General features: G+C 42.7%; 4 protein-coding genes and 1 long non-coding RNA gene across 14 annotated transcripts; 2 read left to right on the top strand and 3 right to left on the bottom strand.

Annotated features, from left to right (window-relative positions):
- Positions 1 to 1,493: 1,493 nt before the first annotated feature.
- On the top strand, positions 1,494 to 3,663 carry LOC129584353 (uncharacterized). Of its 6 annotated transcripts, none has more exons than XM_055476509.1 (5): positions 1,494 to 1,511; positions 1,627 to 1,745; positions 2,043 to 2,196; positions 2,562 to 2,879; positions 3,199 to 3,662. In XM_055476509.1, the coding sequence occupies exons 3-5, from the start codon at positions 2,158 to 2,160 to the stop codon at positions 3,406 to 3,408; spliced, it is 567 nt and encodes a 188-aa protein (XP_055332484.1). In that variant the 5' UTR covers positions 1,494 to 1,511; positions 1,627 to 1,745; positions 2,043 to 2,157; the 3' UTR covers positions 3,409 to 3,662. The 6 variants fall into 6 exon arrangements, with proteins under 6 accessions (XP_055332484.1, XP_055332480.1, XP_055332483.1 ...); XM_055476505.1 differs by having other exon boundaries at positions 1,495 to 1,526; positions 3,199 to 3,663; XM_055476508.1 differs by lacking the exon at positions 1,494 to 1,511 and having other exon boundaries at positions 1,728 to 1,839.
- Positions 3,664 to 3,808: 145 nt separating this feature from the next.
- On the bottom strand, positions 3,809 to 6,200 carry LOC129584349 (glucose-6-phosphate exchanger SLC37A2-like). Its single transcript, XM_055476500.1, has one exon. It carries the CDS (start codon positions 5,640 to 5,642, stop codon positions 3,975 to 3,977), a length of 1,668 nt encoding a protein of 555 aa, XP_055332475.1. The 5' UTR covers positions 5,643 to 6,200; the 3' UTR covers positions 3,809 to 3,974.
- Positions 6,201 to 8,685: 2,485 nt separating this feature from the next.
- On the bottom strand, positions 8,686 to 9,925 carry LOC129584369 (uncharacterized). Its single transcript, XR_008689879.1, has 2 exons — positions 9,370 to 9,925; positions 8,686 to 9,239 (listed from the first exon to the last, which is right to left on the bottom strand). It is a non-coding gene; the product is annotated as an uncharacterized LOC129584369 (long non-coding RNA).
- A 1,765-nt stretch (positions 9,926 to 11,690) lies between these two features.
- Positions 11,691 to 19,511, top strand: LOC129584282 (leucine-rich repeat and immunoglobulin-like domain-containing nogo receptor-interacting protein 3). 5 transcript variants are annotated; one of them, XM_055476412.1, is made up of 4 exons: positions 11,691 to 11,838; positions 17,121 to 17,679; positions 18,165 to 18,688; positions 18,908 to 19,511. In XM_055476412.1, the coding sequence occupies exons 3-4, from the start codon at positions 18,300 to 18,302 to the stop codon at positions 19,380 to 19,382; spliced, it is 864 nt and encodes a 287-aa protein (XP_055332387.1). In that variant the 5' UTR covers positions 11,691 to 11,838; positions 17,121 to 17,679; positions 18,165 to 18,299; the 3' UTR covers positions 19,383 to 19,511. The 5 variants fall into 5 exon arrangements, with proteins under 5 accessions (XP_055332387.1, XP_055332389.1, XP_055332391.1 ...); XM_055476414.1 differs by lacking the exon at positions 11,691 to 11,838 and adding an exon at positions 16,916 to 17,037; XM_055476416.1 differs by lacking the exon at positions 11,691 to 11,838 and adding an exon at positions 17,888 to 17,910 and having other exon boundaries at positions 17,078 to 17,679.
- A 1,748-nt stretch (positions 19,512 to 21,259) lies between these two features.
- On the bottom strand, positions 21,260 to 23,850 carry LOC129584429 (uncharacterized). The gene is made up of 5 exons (XM_055476588.1): positions 23,734 to 23,850; positions 23,366 to 23,672; positions 23,158 to 23,280; positions 21,799 to 22,148; positions 21,260 to 21,725 (listed from the first exon to the last, which is right to left on the bottom strand). Exons 1-5 carry the CDS (start codon positions 23,841 to 23,843, stop codon positions 21,407 to 21,409), a joined length of 1,209 nt encoding a protein of 402 aa, XP_055332563.1. The 5' UTR covers positions 23,844 to 23,850; the 3' UTR covers positions 21,260 to 21,406.
- Positions 23,851 to 24,991: the final 1,141 nt, after the last annotated feature.

Genomic DNA, 24,991 nt, shown 5'->3' with positions numbered 1-24,991 from the left:
TACAGGTACTCGTACTGTAGCTACATACTCTTGCTGTATTTATTGTTATTGGACTTGCAGTCCACACCACAGTTTGGGCAAAGCGTCAGCTTATAAATAACTAAACAAAGATGTGCTGATAACTGAAGGTGAAATTGTTGGAAACGTCTGCATATAACAGCGACAAAAACTGTAATGACCAGTGACCACCAATGAAACAACAAAATTATCAGTGAATTAATGCTGTACCATCGAAATAATTATAGTTCTGTAGTCGTACATATGCAAATCAGGGATGCGCACCGCTTTCGGCTAGCATGCACGAACAATAAGCGATCGAAGCGAAACGCGTAAATGCACTTTACTTTGTATTTTACGATTTTGGATAAAGATAAAGTTAAAAATGATGATACTTCCGAGCCTGGCGAGACGAGGTTATTTTTAAAAACACATATCTTTATAGTACCTTGGCGAGCTTCGCTCAATAAAAATCACTCAAAAAATGATGACTGATTATTGGTTAACGTTATACTACACTTACAATACGGTTAAATAAAGATATATGATATAGATACGTACAATTACTCAAAGCTACTACTCGTATAAATATTAATATTCTATGCTCTGTAAATTAAAGTCTCTCTCTGTATATCTATATACTCGCACCAGTAAGAAATTAAAGCTATGACATACGGTATTATGCGACAACCAGGTGGCGACAGTTTTTTTAAAATTTTTCTATCTCGTGAAATTTCTGTTGTACATGATTCGTGGTACATACACAAATGGTGGTGTGTTTGATACATAATATCATACAGTACTGTAACTAGAAATTTTCTCGCTGCTGATGGTGAGTATTGACGTATTGCATTATTAATGTACGTTAATGAAAAAGTTTTGCTAAATTGCTATTAATACTATTATGATCATTAAGCTTAGAGATGCGGTAATAATTGCCTACTGTTGCATCGGCAGGTAACTTTATTAAAACCTCTTTGAACTACGTAATTATTTAATTAAATTACATTTAACTAACTCGATATTAACTTTACAATTAATCACTTGTTTGTACAAGTACGACTGTAAGAGTAACTGATTTTTTTTCGACTTAATTAATTGCGTAAGCTAAATTTACAGACTTTGCATATTAAATTATACCATTAGTACGAGGGTTCCGTTGGTACAATTTCTGCGCTACGAAGACTCTTCGTCGAAGAGTCGGCTCAAGTTGCATATGGAAGTGGATGACTGGGAAAGTGGGAATCCGGCTGCGCAGTGCGCACTCGCAGTGAGCCGCTGCATCAGTGCGTTGAGTGAACGGTGGAAAATTCAAGAACGCGCTAGATATGCCGTAGTATCCACCGGTACTGTAATGCTATTGGAAAATCCCAAGCGTGCCGTACACAGCGTTAGAGTGGGAATTTACCCACGGTGTCTACTGTCTACACTCTACACCGCGAGTCACCGGTGAATCGCATCACTGATGCATCAGTGCCTGGAGTAGATCTGTACGACTGCACCGTACGACGACTGTACGACTCTTTTGTGTACTAGCTTAACGACTGTGATAAAGTACAGTACTTACTTACTTACAGTACAGTACTTGCTTGCGCTGTACGACTGTGGTTTGTTTTGTCGGCGATTTAGAATACACCGTTCATACGACGCAGCTTCCTGAACTTTCCGGTACAAATCCATCGTTTGAAGTTTCGCTATAAAGTCTGCTCTGGCGCGCCATTTCTGATCTTCCACAATCGCAGTTTATTGTAAGTACGAGAAAGCGTTAAACATATCCAATATTGGTAGATATGTTTTGATCACTTTATATCCTGTAGAGTAAGTCGTGAATAAATTGTAAAGGTAAAAACGTTTCTGAGTTCCGCTCGTTTCCTGCTGAAATCTATCTTTCCTTTCTTTCTTATACGGTCGTCTTATCCATGTGAGTCTTCTCGTTTGCAATCAGTCCGGTTGATTTTTTATTCCGGCATATTGTCATCTTTTTCTGTAAGGCCTATACTGCCAGTGGCAGGGTAAATTCGTGTTCTACAAATCTTCTTTTATAGGATCCGCAGATTAGCATTACAATCGGTGTGTGTTCTCCGCAACATTCCTTCCGCAGCGTTGCAAGGGTCAGTGTACGCCAGTACTCAAGCGCAGCCGCAGCGACAAAATCGAACCATGGGTGACGTTATTCAGCGCGTTCTGGACGATCATTCGGTGAGTGTCGCACTCCCACCCGTCTCAGTTTTTTGCAGATATTACATATATTTTTGACAGGTGATTAATTTCGCTGTACAATATCTTCTTATGAGTGATTTTTTGTTTTAGGTTTTAAATTTTTTTGAATATTTTGCTTTAAATATTTTACTTCGTTTCTGTAGTAAGACTCGGAAACCAGACTGCGGTAAATAGAACGACAGGCAAATAACGCAGGAAAAATAGCTGTTGATTTTTCTCATAATTTTTATATTGAAGATTCGATTGTTTCTTTACATCCGCAATTGTGATAATGCAAAAATTGGCAGTATATTTATTGTAAATTGCTATTTTAATAGACCGTTATTATCGTGTATTAATTATAGGAGATCAAGCATGCATACGAGCGGCTGCAGCAGCTACAGGGCGAAGAGGCCGACAAATGGTTCAACCAGCTGATCTGGAGCATCGCCAAGCATTCGGCGGCCGAGGAGCTGATCGTCTATCCCATGCTGGATAAACTGGGCGGCCGCGGGAAGGCCCTGGCTGAAAAGTCCCGCCAGGATCACCAGAAGACCAAGGAGGTGCTCTGTGAGCTGGACGGCAAAAAGGTCACGCCGGATGTGCGCAAGAAGATCGAGCAGATGATGTCGGAGCTGCTGGAGCATATCGGCATGGAGGAGGGCAAAGACGGGGATCTCGAGGTGGGTGACATGGCGACAAACCGCGTAAATTATTGCATTTTTATTAAAGCTTTCTTTAGACTAAACTTGCTTAATAAATTCTTTGGTCAGTCGATCGATAATCGTTGAATTACATAAAAAAAATTTTTATTTAACATAAACATGCTAAGTAATGAACTCCTGAATCGGTAATCGTCAAGATTTTGCTTAATGATTTCGAATTGTGTTAATTTAATTTCATGGAATTCGATCGTTGTTCTGAAGGATAATTTATTCCTGTTGGTTAATTTTAAAGCGACGTCTCCATATAGCAAAAACAGTAATAAAATAATAATTGCAGGTAATTCGTCAAGGCATCGCGCCGGACGAGCTGATGGATGCCGGGAAACAGTACGAGCGCACTCGCATGTTCGTCCCGACACACCCGCATCCCAACGCTCCTGACAAGCCGCCGTTCGAAAACGTTGCCGGCTTGCTGGCCCTGCCCATGGATAAGCTGCGCGATCTCTTCCGTTCCTTTCCCGACGAGGTCAAGAAGGGTGGTCGCTGAGAGATGCACTCTCACCGGGATGCACCACTGTTCCGCTTCCGTTGTCGGCCGCAATTTAGCATACAAGTTTACTAAAAGTTTTCTTTCGCCTGGAATTTCCTGTTTCGTTGTATATTCAGTAACTTGATGAATATGGTCATGCACTTCTGTATACGACTGCGCTTTTATATAAGTATGTGACTGTATGTCTTCGCGTTCTTTGCTTTGAGTTGCAAATAAAATAACGAATAATTAAAACTGCTGCAGCTGATGCATAACGCAGTCGAAGAGAAATGCAAATAATCTGATACCAAAACAAATGTCCCGTTTCCTATGCTGGAAGAACCTTCGCTTCAACTGTTTCACCGCAGGCTCAGCACGAGTGCAGTAACCATGTTATAGAAACTATTAATTTCAGCAGTTTCCTTTAATAGAAAAACACCGAATGGGAACAAAGGGCGCATATCAGTAGGAGTAGTGATGAAATTGCTTGTGCATTTCGACCTTATCAAAATCCAGAGTATAAATAATTTACGTAAAGTAAAATATTTGATAAGATATTTACAATTAAAGCACGATTTGTACAGTCACGATTTGGAAGTGCTTGCCGTCGAATTAACATTATAATTGCGTTGTTCGCCTCTCCGCTTCCGAATCGCTTTGCGTCCTTTGCGGATCCACCGTCTTATGTCATGGTATATCAACCTCCCCAGACACAGCAACGCGATGGTTTGCGCAACCATCAGCATGTATATCACCGGCAACCAACCATGCACCGACAATAACCCGGCCGTCAGCGGCCCAAACGCCGATCCCAACGCGCCCATCCCGTCAATTATCCCGGCAACAGTAGCCACAGCTTTCTTGTTCTTCACCAGATTGGGCCGTGTCCCTAACTCCGCGGACACCGCGGTGGTGATTAGCGTATACGGTCCCATGGACAACAGCCCGATGACCAGTAACAAAACAATCAGGACGCCAGTACTCTGACTGGCATATAAGGTCATCAGATAGAACACCGGGATGGCCAGCAGAAACATTCCGCCGCTGATGGTGGCACTGCCCCCGGTGACATCCGACAGATACCCGGCCAGGATCCCGCCCACAATCCCCCCGGCATCGAAGACCGCGGAGACGTCGGCGGCGGCGTGGTTGTCGATACGGCCGTGGGAGGTCTCCTTAATGTACACCGGCAGCCAGAAGAAGAAGGCATAGTATGCGGCTTTACAGAAAAACAAGCTGAAGGAGAACTCCACCACCCCCGGAATCCGTATCGCATGTAAAACACTAATGGCTTCCTGCTCCACGGGATTATGTATCGTCGCCTCGATTCGCTCGACGTCTTTCTCCAGTTTTTCGATGTCCGCAAGAGAAATCTCTGGGGTGTTCAGCGGGGATGGGCCAACATAGTCCGGGTGCTGCAATCCCACGTCTTCCGGTCGGTTAACCACGAAGAAGAACGCCACGAACCCCAGACCAATCATGATCAATCCCGGGACGATGAAGGAGTAGCCCCATTGGTGGTTGACCCATAGACCGGCAATGACCGCGCCCAACATGTTCCCCACACAGGTATCCGAGTTCCAGATACCGAAAATCAGTCCACGCCGGTGCTTACCGAACCACGTACCCAGTAGTCCCAAAATGGTCGGCCAGCCGGTTCCCTGGAACAATCCGCCAAAAAACTGACAGACCACGAAATACGAGAAAGCGTGGATCTGCCAGAAGTACGCCATGCCGTTGGCGATGGACCAGGCACCGACCACCATCATCCCGCACGCCAGAAAAATACGGGTGTTCGTCCGCTCGGCAATGTACCCGGCGATGAAGATCCCGCCGGCATAAGCGAACCGATAGGTAAAGTCGATCACCGAGAAGAGCTTCTCGCTGTCTTTATCAAACGGCTGCCAGGCACACCAGGTACCGTTGCGGAGGTCACATTCTTTGATGTCGGGGGGTGGGGTCATGTTGACGCAGCTTTGTTTTAATGTGTTCTTGACTATGCCCATCGGGCGCCGGGTAATGTGGTAGGCGACGTACAGGATGTAGGTGAGGATGAGAATGTGCGCTTGGTACATGATGTTACGTTGGCAGCATGTGAAACGCGGCAGGCGGCGAAGTAGACTGATTCCGTAGGGAACGTTGTCGGATCGGCGAGACGCTGTTGAAGTGATCGTATCCGATGAGGATGTCGAGGGTGATGTGATTATCCGTACTGATGGTGGGGATAATGTCGCCATTTTTGGATTTTCCATGGTATAACGAGTTCATAAATCCTCTTTGTATTACTGCTTTTTACCGTTCACAAAAAGAAAAACGTCCGTAGCAGGAAGCTCGATCTGCCGAGTGCTTTTTTATATACAGGTAAAAAATTATCAAAAGCCCTTAGTTTCGTTCGAAAAAAAAGATACAGTTAATCAAAAATAATTTTATCATAGAAATAACCATACCGGGCAAATTGGCAATGTAATTTACGAAATTAAAAACTGATAATGGTGGCGATGTACCGTTATCAAAATACGCGAGAAAGTGTTACGATGCATAGTGAGATCAGACTGTCGCGATGAACAACGGTATTATAGGTGGGCAATAAGACATCCATCAAATCCAACAACATAAACAAACATGTTGATCGATAAAAAATTCGGTTGAACGTATCGTTCTGTCGGGGCACTTTGACATAGCGACCGAGACCGCGTAAGAAATTTCCCTTCATCAGCAAAGTACAGCACAACATCGAACAGTGATCTAATAACATCCAGTTATATTACCTGTTGGCATGTGCACTGACGTCCAACATCATAACTTTTCTCAAAAACTTTGGAGAAATTTTCCAAAGTAGCAGACATGTAACATTACCACATGTGAAACTGTGAATGAATGAGTCAATGGCAAAATGTTCAGTAAAAGGATGACCTGTTGTATGTTTTAGACGTACATGTGTTAACACTTAGCGGAACTACAGTATTTTGAGCGAAACAGCACGTTGAATTCGGTAAACATGTTGCTTACTTCCCGTTGTTTGATTACAGCCACAGGGTCTATGATTGCTCTGTTAAAACACGGTGCTTATGCGCCGTTGGCCAAGAAAGCTTTTGCGTTAACCAGCGATAGAAGTAAAGAATAAAAATGCCACAATACAGTATTAATTACAAATAATAATGACTTACGTGTCATTAAATCATGTAAGCACTCGAGTGTATCCACATCGTCTTCACACCATGTTAAAAATCCTATGCGTACAAGATTCTACATTTACATTAATTACTGATGCAAGTACTCGTACCGGAGTTTGGCGATTCATCTGCCGGTTTCACCGACTGGCTGCTATCGTCATAAATTTATTACGTTTTCGATTTACAGGAAGGTGGTACAAGTACTATTATATTTTCTGCAGTCTGAAAAATGACCTCACGGTCAGAAAAGCTGACGTTTGAGTTCGGCCGTCTTCGGCGCAGCCGAGCTTTTCACAAAACTTACAATTTTCTATGTCGGGACATTGCACGTATAAGTCGATCCAGTTCGAAGTACTGCAAGCGTAGTTTGAAAATCAGGCGAGAATTAACAATAAGAAGTAAAGGTACAACTGAAAAGCTATAACGTCCTTACGGTCATAAAAACGTGACAATCGACTTCCGACGAGCCAGCGTAAGGAATTGGATATGTACACGCACTGAATATACATGCTGTTAAGTACGAACATTTATTGAACTTTAATTATGGAAATAAATTTCCTGTGTCATGCGTCCAGGGTTTCATTCGTTTCGATCTTAAATTGTCTACATTATGAAGGTGTTTGTTTCCAGAAATATTACGGCTGGATAGTACACTGACCACACGAGAAAATCATCCGGGAATCGGCACATCATCCGGGATAAGGAGGAGACTCGCATGCACCGTAATACACCGCCACAGCAACACAGCAAGGCCCAACTGGACACAGTGCAACGGGAAACGGTGGCGCACCCAGATAATAAATGAAGGCATACTTGCATACAGAGTCAACAATGGTCGTACCCGTTTGAGCATTCGAATTTCCGGCCGCAGCGGTGGTGGTAAGTGGGGTTGTAGAGGAGGGAATATTAATATTTTGGTACAGGACGTAGTACTGCACGCCTATCCCATTTGGTGCAGTCCAGCATATCGTGCGTGGTGCTGTTGTGGTGGGAACGGTGGTAGTTGACGTGGTGGTTGTGGTAGGAGGCGGTGTCGTTGATGGGATCGGTGTGGTGGTGCTAGGTGGTCTGGTGGTGATCGGGGTTGTGTTTATGGAGAGCGGAGCGGGAGTGGTCGGTGGCTGGGTTGGCGCGCCCTGCGTTGGGAATAGCGGTGTTGCGGTTGGTATAGGAACCGTTGGACGTGTTAATGCTTCTACGACACGCACTTGATGTTTTCCGGTCATTGCCAACACAGCAGTTACAATCGAAAGTAGGTTATTCATGCTGAAGGTCGCGCTGTACACTACGTCTACCAAAGCAGTAACTTAAGGTCTAAGTTGACGGAAATTTTACGTACAAAAATAATGGTGTTACCAACGACAGATTGACAATGACGGAAAAATAAAAGGTGTCTGCTTTATATAAGGACAAGCGAGCGCCATTGCCGACCATGAAATGAACACTTTGCTTTTACGCATATGCCTTCCACAGGTCATTCTGCAATGTAAATCGTATGCTCTTTGTCCTATTTCGAAATTGTCGTGTTGATGCAGAAGTTGTATGAAATTAGTGCCATTTTATGCGATCCAGGTAAGTAGCACCCTTTATGGAAGGCACCTGGGTACTGTGCAGTCGTGAGCCAATGCAAAATCTGGAGTTTGCATGCTTACGGTCTGGTTTTAAATAAATTTGCATTTGGGGTGTAACTCAAAAAGATTGTCATAATTCTTCAATAATATTTACTTATTGTACAGTGATCAGCGATTACTAGTATATAATTTTTATTATGTTAAAAGTCACTTTCTCATGGTGGCAGTAGCTGCTTGCCAGCATAGGCAATCAACACTCGAAAGGTCACGTTTGAAGTTACGCGAAAGCGCCGGTCACCAGGCATATCTGCCACATTTTAATTATATTGGGACTGGGAATCGAATTTCTGCTTTATTCAGGACTTTGGTTAACTTCAGTTACATAAGTTTCGGTTCAGTTACATTTTAATTATTTTAATGCCTTAACGCTTATTCTGTTAGCGCATGGCTCCTTAAAAATGGTTTATTTCGATAACCATAGTGCTCGTAGCAGAATAAAATTAACACATGCGTCATGTATAAAAAACTGTAAACAAAAAGCAAAGCGTCGCCATTTTCGTCCTTTATTGACACAGCGGCTAAATGGTAGCAACATTCTAACACTTCGACTTTCCAGAATTGACATTCTTTCCGTCAGTAAGACGAATGCAATTTCCCGCTTTTCTGCTTATAATTAGGCTAATCTACACGCTATATTTCACCGGCGTTTCCAGCGTTATATTGTGGGGCGCAACTGATTGGTTTCCTTCAAGGATGCTGCCGCATCGGAAGGAGATCCGTGCGGCCGTGATGGCTGTTGCCATTTTAAAAGCATTGTAGGACACGATGAGCATTACAATCATACCGACAAGTAGAGAACCAGTCAGTGTCCAAAGGAAAATTCCAAATCCCAAAATCACCGCCACTGCGAGGCCATAAATAACGCTCAGTAAAATATTAAGTATTCCTAAGCCGGTAAACATTCCAGTCGATGCTGTCTGTTCCTTTGCTTTGCTGATCGTGTACAATCCATGGAAGCCAGTTACAAACAACAGTACAATCTCCAGGGATACAATTAAGACAGTAGTAAGGGCTCCGTGTGAGTCATTTTCGTCATAAGCGTGCCCTAAAACACATAGAGACTGTAAATTGATACGTTAATGGACATACTAATGATACTGTTAATTTGAAATTAATTAGCGGAAAGCTGGTACAATCGTCTGCAAGACGCTGCGGTAACCATAAACAACACTTACATATTTGTATACGTCTATTCGATTTCGCGCATAGTCCGGTGATTTGCAGTATGGCAAAGACAATTTCAAGGGCACACATGGATGTGAGCGTCTTTAAATTTGTCAAAGGCCCCACCATTTTTGCTATGTCGGTTTAATTTTGAGCGGAATGAAGTATTAACTGGCGAAACTGAAGGGATACGGGAGACGCTACAAAAACTGTTAGGATAGGGAGCTAATTGCATGTTGGCATATTTATATATCAACCAGCCTGGATTAGTTGGTTTGATCAGTTAAAGATATGATGGATACTGACGTTTGATTTTGGAAAATTTAAAGCTTCGTTCGTCATTACTTGACCCCAGTTTACAGCCGCTATATATACTGTAAGAAAAAAACTCACTTGACTTCATTTGATATTAGATTACCTGTTTATCGCTTCATCTTATTAACTGCAGTTTCCCGGCAGGCTAGACGTTTGACACCTAATATCAAGTGTTGAATAAATAAACCGTCAGCGTCGTCGTAAGTTCCCAAAATACTGACCAAACAGCGAAGTAAATTTTAATCGGCAGTATAATCGAACGTTAATCGAACGTTGTGTTTTTCTGATCTGCTGAGATAATTGTCATATAAGAGCCTCCTCCTTCAGAAACTTATTGCCAGTTTTCCCTAATGCCCAGTAACGTAGACCACAGTATCTGCACACTGGAAAGCTGCACACGCGCAGCGTGTGTAGTGCAGTAATTGTCAGTGCAAAAGTTGGGTTGGTTTTGCCTTGTAGTTAATAATCTGCAGTCCAAAAGAATATCACGATACAAAGTTACTCATAAAACAACAGAATTAACAAAACCAGCAACAGTAAAGCAACAGAAACAGTGTGCCGTCACTTCATGGCGTGTTATTTTTACTGGTTTAACGAACAATTTTCTGCGGTGAAGCAGCAGTTATTACACCTATTCCCATTTTTTCTCCGAAGTACCCTGTATACGACTGCATCTGTAGAAGAATATGGCTCGTGTTTGAATATCGTCGCTAATATATCGGCGTTTCATTACACAATGTAATTGCAGAATACAGAGCATTCTACACGAACCTTATGCATGTCATCACTGCAGTCTACAAAGTCCCATGGAGAAATTAAAAATACAACTGCGTAGCACGGAAGACTTGCACAAGCCTAGATACAGATCCTGTAATCAGTATATGAAAATCAATTTCTGTACAAGAATCGCCACATAAGCGAATTCCTTTCGACTATTTCTGTCAAATCACCAAGTAGATATGCATCAGATCAAGAAAGCGAAAACCGTTAAATTTTAGCACGGACTGCCAATACAGCAAGGTGCGCTCGGACACACTGAAGCAGGCATTGGCGATGGTCCCAGATACCAAACAAAGACGTACTGGCACACCGATTCAACAATCTGACATGTTGTCAATCCATCCATGGAACTACTGGATTGGTAGACGTAAAAGCGTACACAAGTACCGTCCGAGCTGGTCCATGTTCGCAGCGCTGGTGCAGTCGTGGTGGTAGTGGTCGTGGTAGACGCTCCCGGTGGGGGTAAAGGAGCTGCCGTCCCAGGGCAGACGGATGGTCCCCGGCTGGCGGGCATCACTGTCCCATTGCGCCCGGCGTTCACACACGACAATCCGATGATAACGGTTATTACCATAGTAAGGACAATCAGAAGCGCTTTCGCCATTCTAAGCAGTTATCAAGGCCACTTAACTCTTGAAGAATGGGAGCCGTGCAAATGGGAGAAACAAAGCCATTGTCAGTTGGAACTAAAGCTTCGCTGCAGTTTGGATCAGCACCTTTACATGCTATGGACAAACTGTATTGGGTATTCGTACGAATTCAGGCGCAATAAACGCTTAACAGTAGTTTCTACCATATTTGTACGTGGAATGTCTCGTCCTTTTAAGCAGCACTTGGTTTAGCTGGACTTTGTTTTATTTTTATGCTTTAATGTCATTATTTTGCTCTAAATTTGTTTATCTGTATACTAACGCGATATGCGTAGTATGCCCATACTTTGTACGTACGTCGTAGTTCACGTACGATTTACCTGTTCTTATCTAAAGCTTTTGATCGCTAATTCCATCAGCGATTCTGCTTGTGTTGATTAGTCTGAGTCTTGATGAGAGTGAGTTGAGTCTTGGATTTGGCAGATCTGTGCGCAGTGTGTGCAGATTTGATAGAGTTGGCTGGAGAGTCTGTGCGCAGTGTGTGCAGTCTTCAGATTATGATTAAAGGTTATGAGATCCTGAGTGACCTTCTTGTGGCGAAAGCATTAGTGTGTACCTGCAGGAAGTCATCCAGATATTTGGTTGTGAGCTAGGAGCAGATCACCGTTCAGAACAGAGAGTCCCACTCTACCGACTGTGTGTGGTTGGTCATCTAGTACGGTAGATGTAGTGCATCTGCCGTATAGCATGTCATGGCGCCTTCCGGATTTTAACAACCCCTGGGATTTCTGGACGGTGAGTGATTTTCGATTGTTTGGGTAGTTGGTGTTTTGGTGGCCGAGTTGGTAGTACCACGTGGATCCTCAGAGAGTCCCGTGAGGATACAGTTCCTAAGTGGAACTGTACAGTCGGCCTTGGTTGACCCAAGTCTCCTTAGAAGGAACTTGGAGGACACGGTTCCTAAGTGAGAGCCAGGTGTCTGGTACGGTTCCTAAGGGAGAACCAGGTACCGGGAGTCTGCGGGAAGTAGATCTCCGAGTTTGGTTTGGCGTGGGTACGCTTGGTTTGGCGCAGTACAGTAGTGATCTGTACTCGCGGGTTTAGTTGCTGTAGACGGTACAGGGAGTCGTAGTGATCGGCCCCGTTCAAGTCTGCAGATAACTTCCGGGGTGACGCTGGCAGTGTCAGCGTTATCTGATTTGATCATCGTCTATTGTCTGTTGAGCTCCAGGCATTAGCTTTGCAGGCACTGGCTATGGATCGGTCAGTGACAGGTGAATCGCAGTTGGCTGTGGATGGCTTATCTGCACGGGCTGCTGCAGGATGCAGCAGAGGGACTGGTTTAGGGTTCAGTAGTGCTGATCCTAGCCAGGTTAAAGGCACTGTACCTGGTGGTACGGTGAATGGCGGAAGAGAAATCGTAGATGAGACATCTATGATCAATGAAAATTTTGATTTTACTGGTTTACGGGAACTGGAAAAACGGATCATGGACATTGATCCCGTTTCTGTTCTACATGATCACATTGATTTTGAAGATAATTACGAAATATTTGGTAATAATTTCGTAAATGTCGGAAGTGAAATGATGGGTGCTGTGACAGAGTTGCAGCATGGAGATGAGTTGTTTTCGAATTTGCCAGAAATTCACCAGCAGAAAAGTGGTGAAGGGCATGGCGAGGGCGATGAACTGCTAGAAGTGTATCAGCAGCTGGTTGTTGATTATGAAAAGCTACAGGCTGATTACAAGGTTTCACAGTCGGAATTGAGTACTGTGAAAGCGGAGTTGTGTTCAGAAAGAGTTCGTGTTGAAAGTTTAACACAAAAAGTTGAAAGTTTGGAAAGAGCACATGATGACGTCATGCGCCAGAAAGCAGATTTGGCACATCAATGGAACAGGCAGAAGAAAGAAGCAGCTGAAATGCAGAAGCGATTGAGTGATTGTTCTGCATTGCTGGTAATAAAGGTAAATAATTTTCTTTCGGAAAAGAAATTATTTGACGAAAACGTCGCAAAATTTAATGCAGAAATAAATCTGCATAAGCGACCGGATGTAGAAAAAGGAATTAGAGCGCAGTCAGAAAAGAACTCTGTGATTGAGGTTGTACATGAACGAGATGTACAGGGTACAGTAGATGCTGGTAAGCCTGTGCGTGCTCGAACTCTGTCCGCACAAACAGTGAATGGACAGACAGTGAATGACTTTTTGGATTTGCGTACTCGGTACCATAATCTTCAAGAAGGTTTTGGGATGGATCGTAGTTTGTCTCCTACGATATCTAATGTTAGTTCGAACGATTTCTATAATATGCAGTTGAAGTTAACTGCATTAGAAAAACGAATTGACGCGCAGGAAAAAGCGGCAGCCAACAGAAAAGGTGATGAGTCACTCAGCTTGAATAGCCTGGCAAGCGCGTTGAAAGGTGCTTTCAGGAGTGATGTAATGTATCCTGAAAAGTTCAATGGTAAGACAGGTTCGATGACTGTTGAGAAGTTTATTGAAAGTGTCGACAATTGTATCACGCACAATGGATGGTGTGATAGAGATGTAATCGACAAGTGTCTTTCACGGTGTGTCACAGGTACGGCGTTATCCTGGTACAGTGATAAATACGAGGATAACAAGCATAAGACGTGGCAGTATTGGAAAGAGATGTTGGAGAAACATTTCTCAGAGGAGAAAGATGTTATGGCGTTACGGAATAAGATTGGTAACAGGATGTTTACCAGCAAAGATTCCCCGAACACGTATGTTGACTGGTTCACAACTTACTTTAGGAAGTTGAAGTTGGAAGAATCAGAGCGCGTATACTATCTAAAGCAAGGGCTGAAGAAGTACAGATACGGCTGGTACACGTACATGGAAGAGAATGAAATTCAGGATACTGATGAGTTCCTGAATGGGTTAAAGCTGCAGTGCAGGTTGGCGAAAGAAGATTCAGATCTCGAAGATCTGGATCAGCCAAGCGATAATACTTGTGAGTCCGGTAGTGAAAGCACTGGTGGTGATGAGGATGCTGAGCAGTGTTCAGCACAGAGCGAAGATAACTTGGGTTCTGAGAATGGAAGAATCGGGATTAATTTTTCAAATGGTTTCTTCCAAATGGAAAACCGATCTGTTTTAAGTGCCATGGTTTGCACAAAAGTATGGAATGTGCAAGTAAAGGGCCGCGTAAGCCTATGCTGGCTGAACCGCCGCCTGCGGTAGTGAGGCAGCACATGTTGAAGTTGATAGTAAAACCCGAATGTAATAACATGGCGGTATCCCATGTTGGTCGGAAGTGTAGGCCGGGAAGGGATAAATCTGCCAGAAATAAGCAGATGACTTCCAAGGTTTATTTACCGAAGCGAACAGAAGTGGATAAGCGCAGCCGCAGCGCATGCAAGGATGTGAAAGCTTGCATCAGTGGCAGTGTCAGTCAGCAGCAGTTTGACACAGTGCAACAGAGTGGCATCTGTTTTGCAGTGGGGGTGCCGAAGCTGAAAGTTTCTTTTGACCGTAAATTATCATGGTTATTTGAATCCATGATTTTAGGTCAGACAAACAAAGGTTAATTTTCGGAGAAATTTTATTCGTAATTAATTGTGAATTATGAATGTTAGTTGGGCAAGTGCTTGATGCATGTGCTTGATTGAGTTTTCAGTTTAGATATTAGCAGTGTTAATATCTAACTTGTTTTTCTATAAAATTGGTTGAAGGAGTATCAGCATTAATAATTGTGGATTGCTGATTTATCGAATTGGAAAAATCTGGTTAAATTGGTTTAGTGAACCGGAAGTACTGTACTTTTATGTTAAGTACTGTGAGGTGATGCGTTACTGCTGGTGCGGCAGTTACGTATACAGCGGCATGAGTGCTGTAGTGCAGCATTTAAATTTTGAATTGCTGATTTAACTTTCAGCAAATAATTTTTCGGAACTGAACAGTGGTGAAAAATCTGTTCACTTTGGCCAGGAATCGCAACAGCAAGTGTTTTGCAATCGTTCGTTGAAGCATGTGCTTAGATACTCCATCCTGAAAAGTGAGTATTCAGGATATCAGTAACTGGCTGTGTATGGCTGCCGTGTGACCATGAAGGAACCTGGCAGTGTCTGGTTCTTCTGGTGTATGCAAGTTTGCAGTGGGGGTGATCCTCATTGTCCAGTGGATTGATATCCACCGATTGGACTTCTGGCTTGTGCTGGATGTCGAGAAGATTGGATCCTCGAGCTCGGGGTGAGGGAGAGGATGGATTGAACGAAGAATTTTGACATTTTGGACCTGAATGACTGGTGGATCGTGGACAGATGCGTGTGGAATCGTGGAATATCGGAGACTTGGACGGACTCAGCAGCGCTGGAACACCATTTGGACCTCCTGTACTATCCGGATTCCACACGAACCACGCCAAAGATCCACCGGAAGTTGGTACTTTCATGGATTTTCAGTTATCGATTGTTTTGGTTTTCTTTTCGTTGATTGGTGGTTAATTAATGATTTCTGTGGTTCTACGCGGACGTTAGAACGATTTGCAGTGGGGGTAACGCGGTATGCGTAGTATGCCCATACTTTGTACGTACGTCGTAGTTCACGTACGATTTACCTGTTCTTATCTAAAGCTTTTGATCGCTAATTCCATCAGCGATTCTGCTTGTGTTGATTAGTCTGAGTCTTGATGAGAGTGAGTTGAGTCTTGGATTTGGCAGATCTGTGCGCAGTGTGTGCAGATTTGATAGAGTTGGCTGGAGAGTCTGTGCGCAGTGTGTGCAGTCTTCAGATTATGATTAAAGGTTATGAGATCCTGAGTGACCTTCTTGTGGCGAAAGCATTAGTGTGTACCTGCAGGAAGTCATCCAGATATTTGGTTGTGAGCTAGGAGCAGATCACCGTTCAGAACAGAGAGTCCCACTCTACCGACTGTGTGTGGTTGGTCATCTAGTACGGTAGATGTAGTGCATCTGCCGTATAGCATGTCAATACGTCGAAGTCTGCTGCAGCGAAGCAGCTTTGTCGAAATCCTGTAATCTGTACAGTAATTTGGTCAGTACCAGTAGTACTTCTAGCAGTGTTACTCTGCCTGTATATGTATAAAAAGTTTAGGGTTTTATTTATTGTATGTCTTCTGGGTGTGACTGCCATTTAGAAATACTCAAAAATTCAATAAATACCGACGTTATTTGTACATGAGAAACACTTCTGATTAAGCTGCTGTCGTATATACACGTACAAACTGGAGCGTTTGCTGGTTTTAAAAGCTTTCTGTATAAATCTGCACCAGTTTAATAACGGTGTGTCACAGTCCGCGACCTTTTATTTACAAAAACGGTCAAAACACAATCCGGCATTTGTATTCTCCGTTAATATCGACAGCTCGTTATAATACGTTTTAACTTCTAACAGCCTTAAACGTGTTAGGTAACTGTGAACGTTTCTGTCGGCTTAACTGCCGCAGGCGAATACTGTAGTGTGTTTGCAGATCATACAATATTTACTGACCAGTCAAAGCTTTAAATGCCGAACCGAGAATAAGTCGCTCAGTAAGAACGATTGTTAGGTAAGCCCGTGCGTTAGGTCCGGTCCGTCTGGAGCAATAACGGGAGCAATGGTAGTTATTCTCTGCACGAGATTCACCTTCCCCGAGATACTGGAGACAACGCTTCCAGATGTGACAATTATCATAAGTCGAATTTCCGATTGCCTACTCTAACTACATAATTTGGTACCGAAGAATACGGCAAAAGTAATTACAAACACTACTTAGGGACCACTTTGGACCAGGGCCGTCTGAATAATGACTATTTCGATCGGGGGACCGTTTTAATCCTGAAAAAATCCGAAGCAACAAAGTTGTTCCTTGTGGTAACGATTAGCCAGGCTGCGATAATGATACTGGCCGAAAACCTGCCAGTCCACTTAGTGTAATTACAGCAATAGCCTTGCGGGTACCTGCAGAGGACAGCATGGTGTTGTGATACACTGTCGCAGCTGTGTTGGATGTGTAAAAATATGTACCGGTACATAACTTATACCTTCGCTCTAAAAGCACATTCTTTGCAAAATTGTTTTACACATTGTCACGGTGTTGTCTGCCTTACAGAAGTTAAGTACAGCACTTATTTATGCTGTGGAAGTGACGCTTTATTTTGGTTTCTGGCCGAATGGAACTTGTTCTATTTAAAACTACTCTCAGCCTCTCACATTATTCCCATCTTCGGCAATATGAAACGCTTATTCACACAGTTTCGAAACACAGTGATAAGGACTGCAGTTACTCCATGTGTTTGGCTCGTTCTTGTCGCATGCGCATCATGCCAATGTCCCACACTGCAATCCGGAAAATGCCTGGTTGACTGTACTAATCCGGAGGTGTACCATATCGCTTGTGAGGATATCCTCGGTGTCGAGTTGTATAACGATCTCCTCGTCTATAACACATCCGCTCAGCGTATCCATCTGTCCTTGTGGAGTTCCCGTATGAGCCAGTTAACTTCCACCGTGCTCGGTGCTGTAGCCAGTCAGATTGTGTCACTGGAACTGGACAACTGGATCAATCTCAGGATGTTTCCGGAACTCAACGACCAGCAAGTACTGAAAAGTCTTCGGATTATGAACAGCCCGTTGCTGAAGGATATGCCGCTGGAGTTATTGCCGCCACAGTGCGTATCTGTAGGTTTATGAAGATAAAATAATAAAATTAAATTATGCTTGATAGCTTCCTACCGGTGGAGTTGGGTTTTGTTTTATACTATAGTATTACGAAAAGATACTACCTGGGTAGCGTGCTAAATTTGGTTCAGGGTCGAACGTACTCGTACTTATCTCATTCCTTCTTTTACACCCCTTTAATATTTATTTCTTCTGCAGGCTACAAACGCCACTGATCACTGGTAAATAGTTTGTAATACGTTGCCGAAAGTGAGCTTAAAATATCAGAAAAAAACACTGTGTTTCCCTTTTCTTTGGCAATCTGAACTAGTAAATAACGCTTTTTGGTGCTTTGTGTACTTATATTGTTGTATTTATTGCATTGTGGTAGGCTTCGCTAGAATTGTTCAGAATCAAAATTTTTGTAAGATTTCTGCCACAGCTGCTTCTATGAAGCATCTGCATTACCGATACATAAATTAAGGTGTTGCTGCAGGATCGAGCGTCTTGCCTTTTATGGCGTGGGAATTTCAAACTGATAAACGACTTCGATGAAACACCGGCGTTGCCTGCCGTAACCGAATTCATTTTCGACAATTCCACTTTAAGTTATATACAACCCCGATACTTCATGGTCTTCCCCAATTTAACGACTATCAAAGTGCGCGGGACACGATTTATTATGGAATTATTATCGCATGATATGGTTCGCACGAAGAAACCACTGAAGATCTTGCACATCATTAACAATGACTTTAGTGGGATATCCTTACACAATCGGGATAAAGTTATCGAGGCTACTACGGTGACGGCTGATCTGGCTGTTAACGCGGAAGTGGACTTTTCGGGTAATCGTTTGCCGGTGACGAAAAACGCTATCATTCATTTTGCTGCCATTCGCAACTGCCGGTTTCTCTCGTTAAGAGATGATGAATTCCAGGATTATGTTTCAACAAGCTACATTTTTCAAAATTTTACTTATTTGGAGACTCTGGACTTGAGCAACACTTTCATGCTGAAGTAAGCAGTTACAATAGGTTTTACTGACGAAAAGATACATTAAGTACGAAACCACAAATACGCACATATTCGATTAGTCACATACTTATCAAATTACCAATCCTTCATTTAAGTTCCCATTTCTTAAACCTTGAAAAATGCACCGAACTGGTACAGTGAAAATAAATTACTGTCAGTCGTAACAGTGCTGTCGAAGCTAAAAGATGATACTTGTTTTAGGTCACCTGGCAGCTTTGCCGGTTTGCCAAAACTGCGCAAGCTGCTGCTCGCCGGTAACGATTTTGAAGACCTAACCTTTGCCAATATATTCGAAGGCTCTAAATCAATCAACCTGGAAGAACTGGACATCTCGTACAACGGCCTGACCTTCCTTCCGAAAGGACTGAAGAACATTGTTCCCAGTTTGCGACGGTTGCGCCTTGCCGGCAACAAACTCAATCTGGAAAAAGTCGGCTATTTCATCAATTATGTCCAATCCCAGCAATTCACAGCCTTCCCCAAGCTGCAGTTATTGGATTTGTCACGGAATAAACTAGAAACGTTTGCCGGCTCAATGCTCAGCCATGTTCTTACGCTGGAAACGCTAAATCTAGGCTGTAATTATTTCCGCAACATTCACAAAGGGTTCTTCAGTGACCTACCGCAATCGCTGAGAGTCCTAAATCTCAGTATGTGCTACAATTTGACAAAATAAAGACATCACTGGACCCGGATGCTTTTTCGACTCTTCCACCAAAGATAAGAACCCTGATTCTAACGGAAGCCGAGCACGCGAATTCCGTGTTTAAGGTGTTCAAGAATGCTTCAATCCCGAACCTGCGTGAACTGGATTTAAGCTACAATTCTATTACGCGCATTCCTGCCAGCAAAGCCGTATTCGGCGGACTGGTCTACATACGAGTACTGAAATTAAAAGCTAATAAACTGCAATCTCTGGGCGGTGGCAAATTAGCGGTGTTTCGTTTTCTGGAGGAGATTGATGTGTCCCGAAACGCTATTGTTTCCATTGCACTAGACGATTTCAAAGGCCTAAGCAATCTGAAGATCCTGGCCATTGCCGGTAACCAGATTATCGATGTGGATGCCGGGGCGCTGAAACCGTTGATCAGTCTAGAGAACATGTACTACGGCGAGAATAAATTCACGGATTTCGATAGACTGTTTTCCGGTGGACCATCAGTGGGTCGGAAACTAAAACATTTGGGCATACAGGAATTACCGATCGACTGCATACCGGGTTCACTGTTTCTGCGTCTGCCCAATTTAAAATGGCTGTATTTAAATTCATCCCGCGCAGTTAATTTCGAGACGGGATCGTTTCGGGGATTTAGCACCATGGAGGAAACAAATCCTTTCAGATTATTTGCTTTTCGCAAACCGTTACTTAGCGATCTGGGTTGTACAACCTTTGATTCGTTTGAAGAAACTTACAGCAGGTGACTATATTTGGTATTATACTTTTAAAGGGCACAACAAGCTGAAATACTGCTACTGCAAAATACATGCATGTTGTTTCAAAATTTTTTTGTACTTGCAGATCCGCAAAGTTCATTGTTAACGACTTATCCAATCAAGTGCTGCAGCATATGATTATTCAGTTTCCGACGTGTCATATGGATGCACCTAGGAGGATAAAGTATTACACCGAACAGCTGCTATGCTGATTGTCGTTTTTATGAAGTTATACAGGTCGTGTTGTTTCGAAGTTTTGACTGGACGTTTGTGATTTCTTAAAAGCTCACGCTTTGATGCAACGAAGCAGAAAATCAGTTTTTTGTTTTCTAACAATTTTTTTACTCTTGTCATCATCTCGAGCGATCCCAGTAACATTACTCGATGTTTATAGTAATGAATACTGTAAATTTATCTAGATAAATTTACGTATTACCACCACCACAATAACTAAAATTTGCTGGCCAAAAACATAAAAAAAGGAACAAAAGTATAAAAAATATCTATAAAAAATATAAATAACGCATGTAAAAACCCCAGCAACAGTGAAATCGCCGCTGGTGGTGAATCATACAAACTGCAGTCTAAGATATCGCGTACAGAATATTCCGAATCTCGGATGCACTTGTGTTTACAGTAAGTATATGCATGCGGATTATACAAAGGACGCTCCAAAAGTAAGTTTCCCTATTTTGCATTCTCCCAGCACAAATGCCTTCAGCCCTTATTATCCATACAGATATAAATGCCATTTACTAAGGAACGGAATTAAAATATAAGTTAGTCTAAGTACAATCAAATGGAGAAGAACTGCCAAAAAATATATCAGTTGTGTATCACATCAATTGGCAGGGAGGCAATTTAGTGAAACTTACTTTTGTTGCGTCCTTTATTATGTACAGTAACTGCAGTCTGCAATCACGATTCTGTGCAGCACTTAGTTATTGCTTCAAATCCCCACAAGTCCACAACAGCGATAACTCCATTCACTTTTGGTATTTCAGATAAAAATATACCAAATAACGCAATTAAAAGTAACAGATGAATGCTCAATGGTTGACCTTATACTGTACTTTAACAACAGCGCCAATTTTCGGCATATTTCACATAATTGAGATGATAAAGTAGTTATTATTATCCCGTTAGGACATGAAACCGCGTACAGACAAAAACTTTGTTTAGTATGATTAGTAGAGATTGGCGATCATATACCTGTACTATGCCAAAAACAGATAGCTTGTAATCGAGTGAAATGCTATCAGTCAGTCATGTCCGTTTACGGGATCGAGTTTCCAAGCTAAACATCCTGTGCTTAACTTTTTCTTCAGCATCCTTGACCAGCCTAAGAGAGAAATTTGCCAAGTGTGAATCCGCTCCACAGAGTTTCGTAGAAATTTCACGTGCTTCCTTCGCCAACTCAAGCGCTAACGGGCCGGCATCGTTCATCCTGGCTTTGAATTCCGCTCTTGCGGGCCGCGGTAGAGAGCGTGCCAAGTCGCCGACCCGATCTCTCTCTCGCAGTAAATCAACGCAGATGCGCAGCAAATGGTGAGCACGCCATACATTCAGCTTCGGGCACAACGCTCTGCAATGTCGAATTTTGTTTGGCAAAATTAATGAAGAAATGCTACTGGTCTGGAACTATTACTACGGCTTACCGCACGCATACGATAAGCTCCTGCATCAGAATATATGGTTTTTCCTTGTCTTCGCCAGGCCATTCCTGCCATCGATCTGGTTGGCATACGAAGCGTATGTGCGCATCGGAATGTAAAATTCCAGCTTTTTCCATCTCCAAAAAGAGAACAGCTTTTTTGTCATTTCCTTCTTCTCTACTTGTGATGTTCGGAACTGAGATTTCGTAGTCCGCCAGGAACTTCCGGTACTGCGTTAAGCGACGATCGTTGATAGCGCCACAGTTGGGGCACGCTGATAGAGCACGGTCGTCACTGGGAAGTCGCTCCGTGCAACCAATAGTGCCACACTTTAGAGGATTGATTTCTGCTTCCTAAGTACATTAAAGAGGTCTTTTTCCTCTCAAAGCACGCGAATTGTCATGGGCCAGACACTAATTTTGCTCTAAAAACCTCCCCAAATATCCGCAACCTTGATGGCATTGTTTTATTAATGGATGTCAGTGCATGCCTGCAATGCATGTGCCCCAAGATTGGCAGTGCGAAATCATTATAAATCAACATCCGAGATGGTACTGCCAGGGCCATGGTACATGGCCCTGGTGCTATCTGTGACCGTATTAATTTACATAATATTTGCAGTTTTGAGTTTTCCGAGACGCTAGGAAAAGCTGGTTACAACTTACAAGCTGCTGTTATTTTGTCGTATCCGAAAATCTCTGTTCCTGATGTACAAGATGGTGTTCCGTCTTGTACTTTATGATGGAAAATTTTTCGAAGTTCGTAAAAACTTGGTGCGGCCTGTTTGTATTGCAGGCAGAACACGTCAGCTAAAGTCTCCCTGTTTTACCGTTTTGACTGTAACCGTAAAATGGGTAGATTTAAAATTGACTAAGCGCTTTCTTCATGTTGATCATTATTGTCTGCTGTGAATTATTACCTAGATTTGCGGTGTTTTATAATTACTGTATGTCAGGCTTCCGCTGCTGCGTCAGCCTCTTCTTTCAGGTTAGTCTATGACCTCGTGCAGGACATCCCTGATTGTCGTAGACAAACAAACACAATATAGATATATAGGGGGAGCACGGGATCTTTAGATAACCGCAATTAAAAAACAAGCATTCATATTTGCGATACGAATTTGAAAATGCGAGTACAAACATAAAGATGAATCATTCAAGATTATTAGTGTTATAATAATGCAATAGCAATTTAAGTTTTAGTAACTCATGTATATCCCTAGAGCGACAATTAATGTAAGTAATGTAACCGCTGTATGAAACATAGGGACTTTATATTAATTCTATTATAAAGTACCGATTGTGTAGTGAGTTGTGCGATTGATAAGTACATTTATACAAATGATTTATTATCATCACTTACGTAACTTTCAGAGCACATGCGGCAATTGCAGGGATGACCGTAGATGTCTTGAAATACTTTCCGGCGTTCCGTCCGCGTCATTTGATAATGTCCGAAAGTGTTCAACAGTTCGTTGTAACGCAGCTACAGTATAAACGAAGCATGCTATGCGGGTAAAGTAACCAGAATTTTTCTTGCGCAATTTGTAATGCAGCACAAATGTTCGTACATCACGCAGTTCCGCGGTAAGTGTCTGTATATCTCGCGTAGCATGTACGGTTAATTCCCGTCCTATAATATCCATGGTAACGTTGATATCCCAGCACACCGGCGTCATCATGCGGTGCGCAGCTGGCCAAAAGAGTCCCGCCCCGAAAGTGTAGAGTTTCGTATTCTTAAGACCGGGCTCATTAAGGGGAAAGGTGCTGAACGCAATTATGCTCAGACACTCTCGATATGAAGGAACTGGCGTTTTAGACTCCGAGGCAACACGTGACCAGGCCAGTATGTGCGATGCCATGCCAGGATGCTGCAACCTAAAGAACGCAAAATGAACCAAAGCGCAAAAGAAAACTGAGAAAATCAAGGTGTGCCTACAGGTCGTCTAGCTTTTCCGGTTGCGAGTGAGGCGGAAGCATGCACAGAACATCTTGGATGGATCCTTCCTCGTCAGCAACCAACGGTAAGTTCATATAAACGACATTCATCTAACACGCGTAAATCGCATCAAAAGCGTCAATTTTTTTAATATTGACATTATTTGTTAATACGTACTTCAGTAAGTATTCGAAAATACATACCCTGATCGATGCGGTTGAACATAAGTAATAATTCACTAATAAAGTACTTATGCTCATCAGAAATGAGCAGATTGTGTTACCAAGGCATAACACTACACTACGTAGTGTATATTTTGCCATGGTGCTACCAGCCGGCGCTCTCCCAAAACATAGCCATGTGTATTCTGCATTATATCACAAGTACTGTTGCATGCAAAAGTACCTGCATTCGTATGGCGAGTTTATCCATCATAATCAAAAGAGGAAAGTCTAAAAAATTAAAAATCGTCAGTTAAATTCATTGAATTTTGAATTAATTTTCTAACCCGTATCAAAAAGTTTCGGTCTTTACCGTTCTAACTTGTACACGTAATACTTTCATTTCATTCTGGTAATCAAATTTGCTGGACGGTTTATTGTATGAAAATTATAATTATCAAGAGCAACGTTAATCCTGCCGCCTGCAGTTACTTCAAACGAGTGCGTACGTAACTGCGTATGCTGCCGTCTGACCGTGAATTACCACTGAATTACCATAAAAATTATGTCTTGATTTAAATTTTCCTTACATTCATCACTGACTTTGGGAAGCTCGATGTCAGTTAATGCACGACATTCTCGCTGATGCTCGTTGTTCCAGTCGGTGGCCTGTAAATAAGCCGGGCCATAATTACACCTTACGTAAACATTGTGGGCGCAATGATAACATTTCATAAGAATAAGGATTACCAGACCTTGCAGGCTTTGCTGCAGTAATGATGGAGTTTACATCCCGCACACTGCAGTAACTGTGCACCCTTCGCGGGAGCGAAACAGTGGGCACAGTAATTCGTATACGCATGCAGTTGAAAGCCCCATAGCCAAGGTGTACAACGGAATACTACGTCTCCGGCGACGAAAGATTTTAGTACGGAAGGTTTTTCCTCAACGCTGCCTTCAGAGATCTCGCACGTCCCACTCATTTCAAAAATGTCTACTTTACATCCGAATTAAATACGAGTATAATAAAAATATGTAATGCTAACCTTTTTATGATTACCAAAAGAAAAGTAAAATTGTTGTTGTTCAGATAATAA

Source organism: Paramacrobiotus metropolitanus, unplaced genomic scaffold, assembly GCF_019649055.1.
Source record: "Paramacrobiotus metropolitanus isolate TYO unplaced genomic scaffold, Prichtersi_v1.0 Parri_scaffold0000013, whole genome shotgun sequence".
Taxonomy (NCBI): domain Eukaryota; kingdom Metazoa; phylum Tardigrada; class Eutardigrada; order Parachela; family Macrobiotidae; genus Paramacrobiotus; species Paramacrobiotus metropolitanus.
The sequence above is the reverse complement of the archived record's forward strand: the minus strand, read 5'-3'. Positions and strand labels throughout refer to the sequence as shown.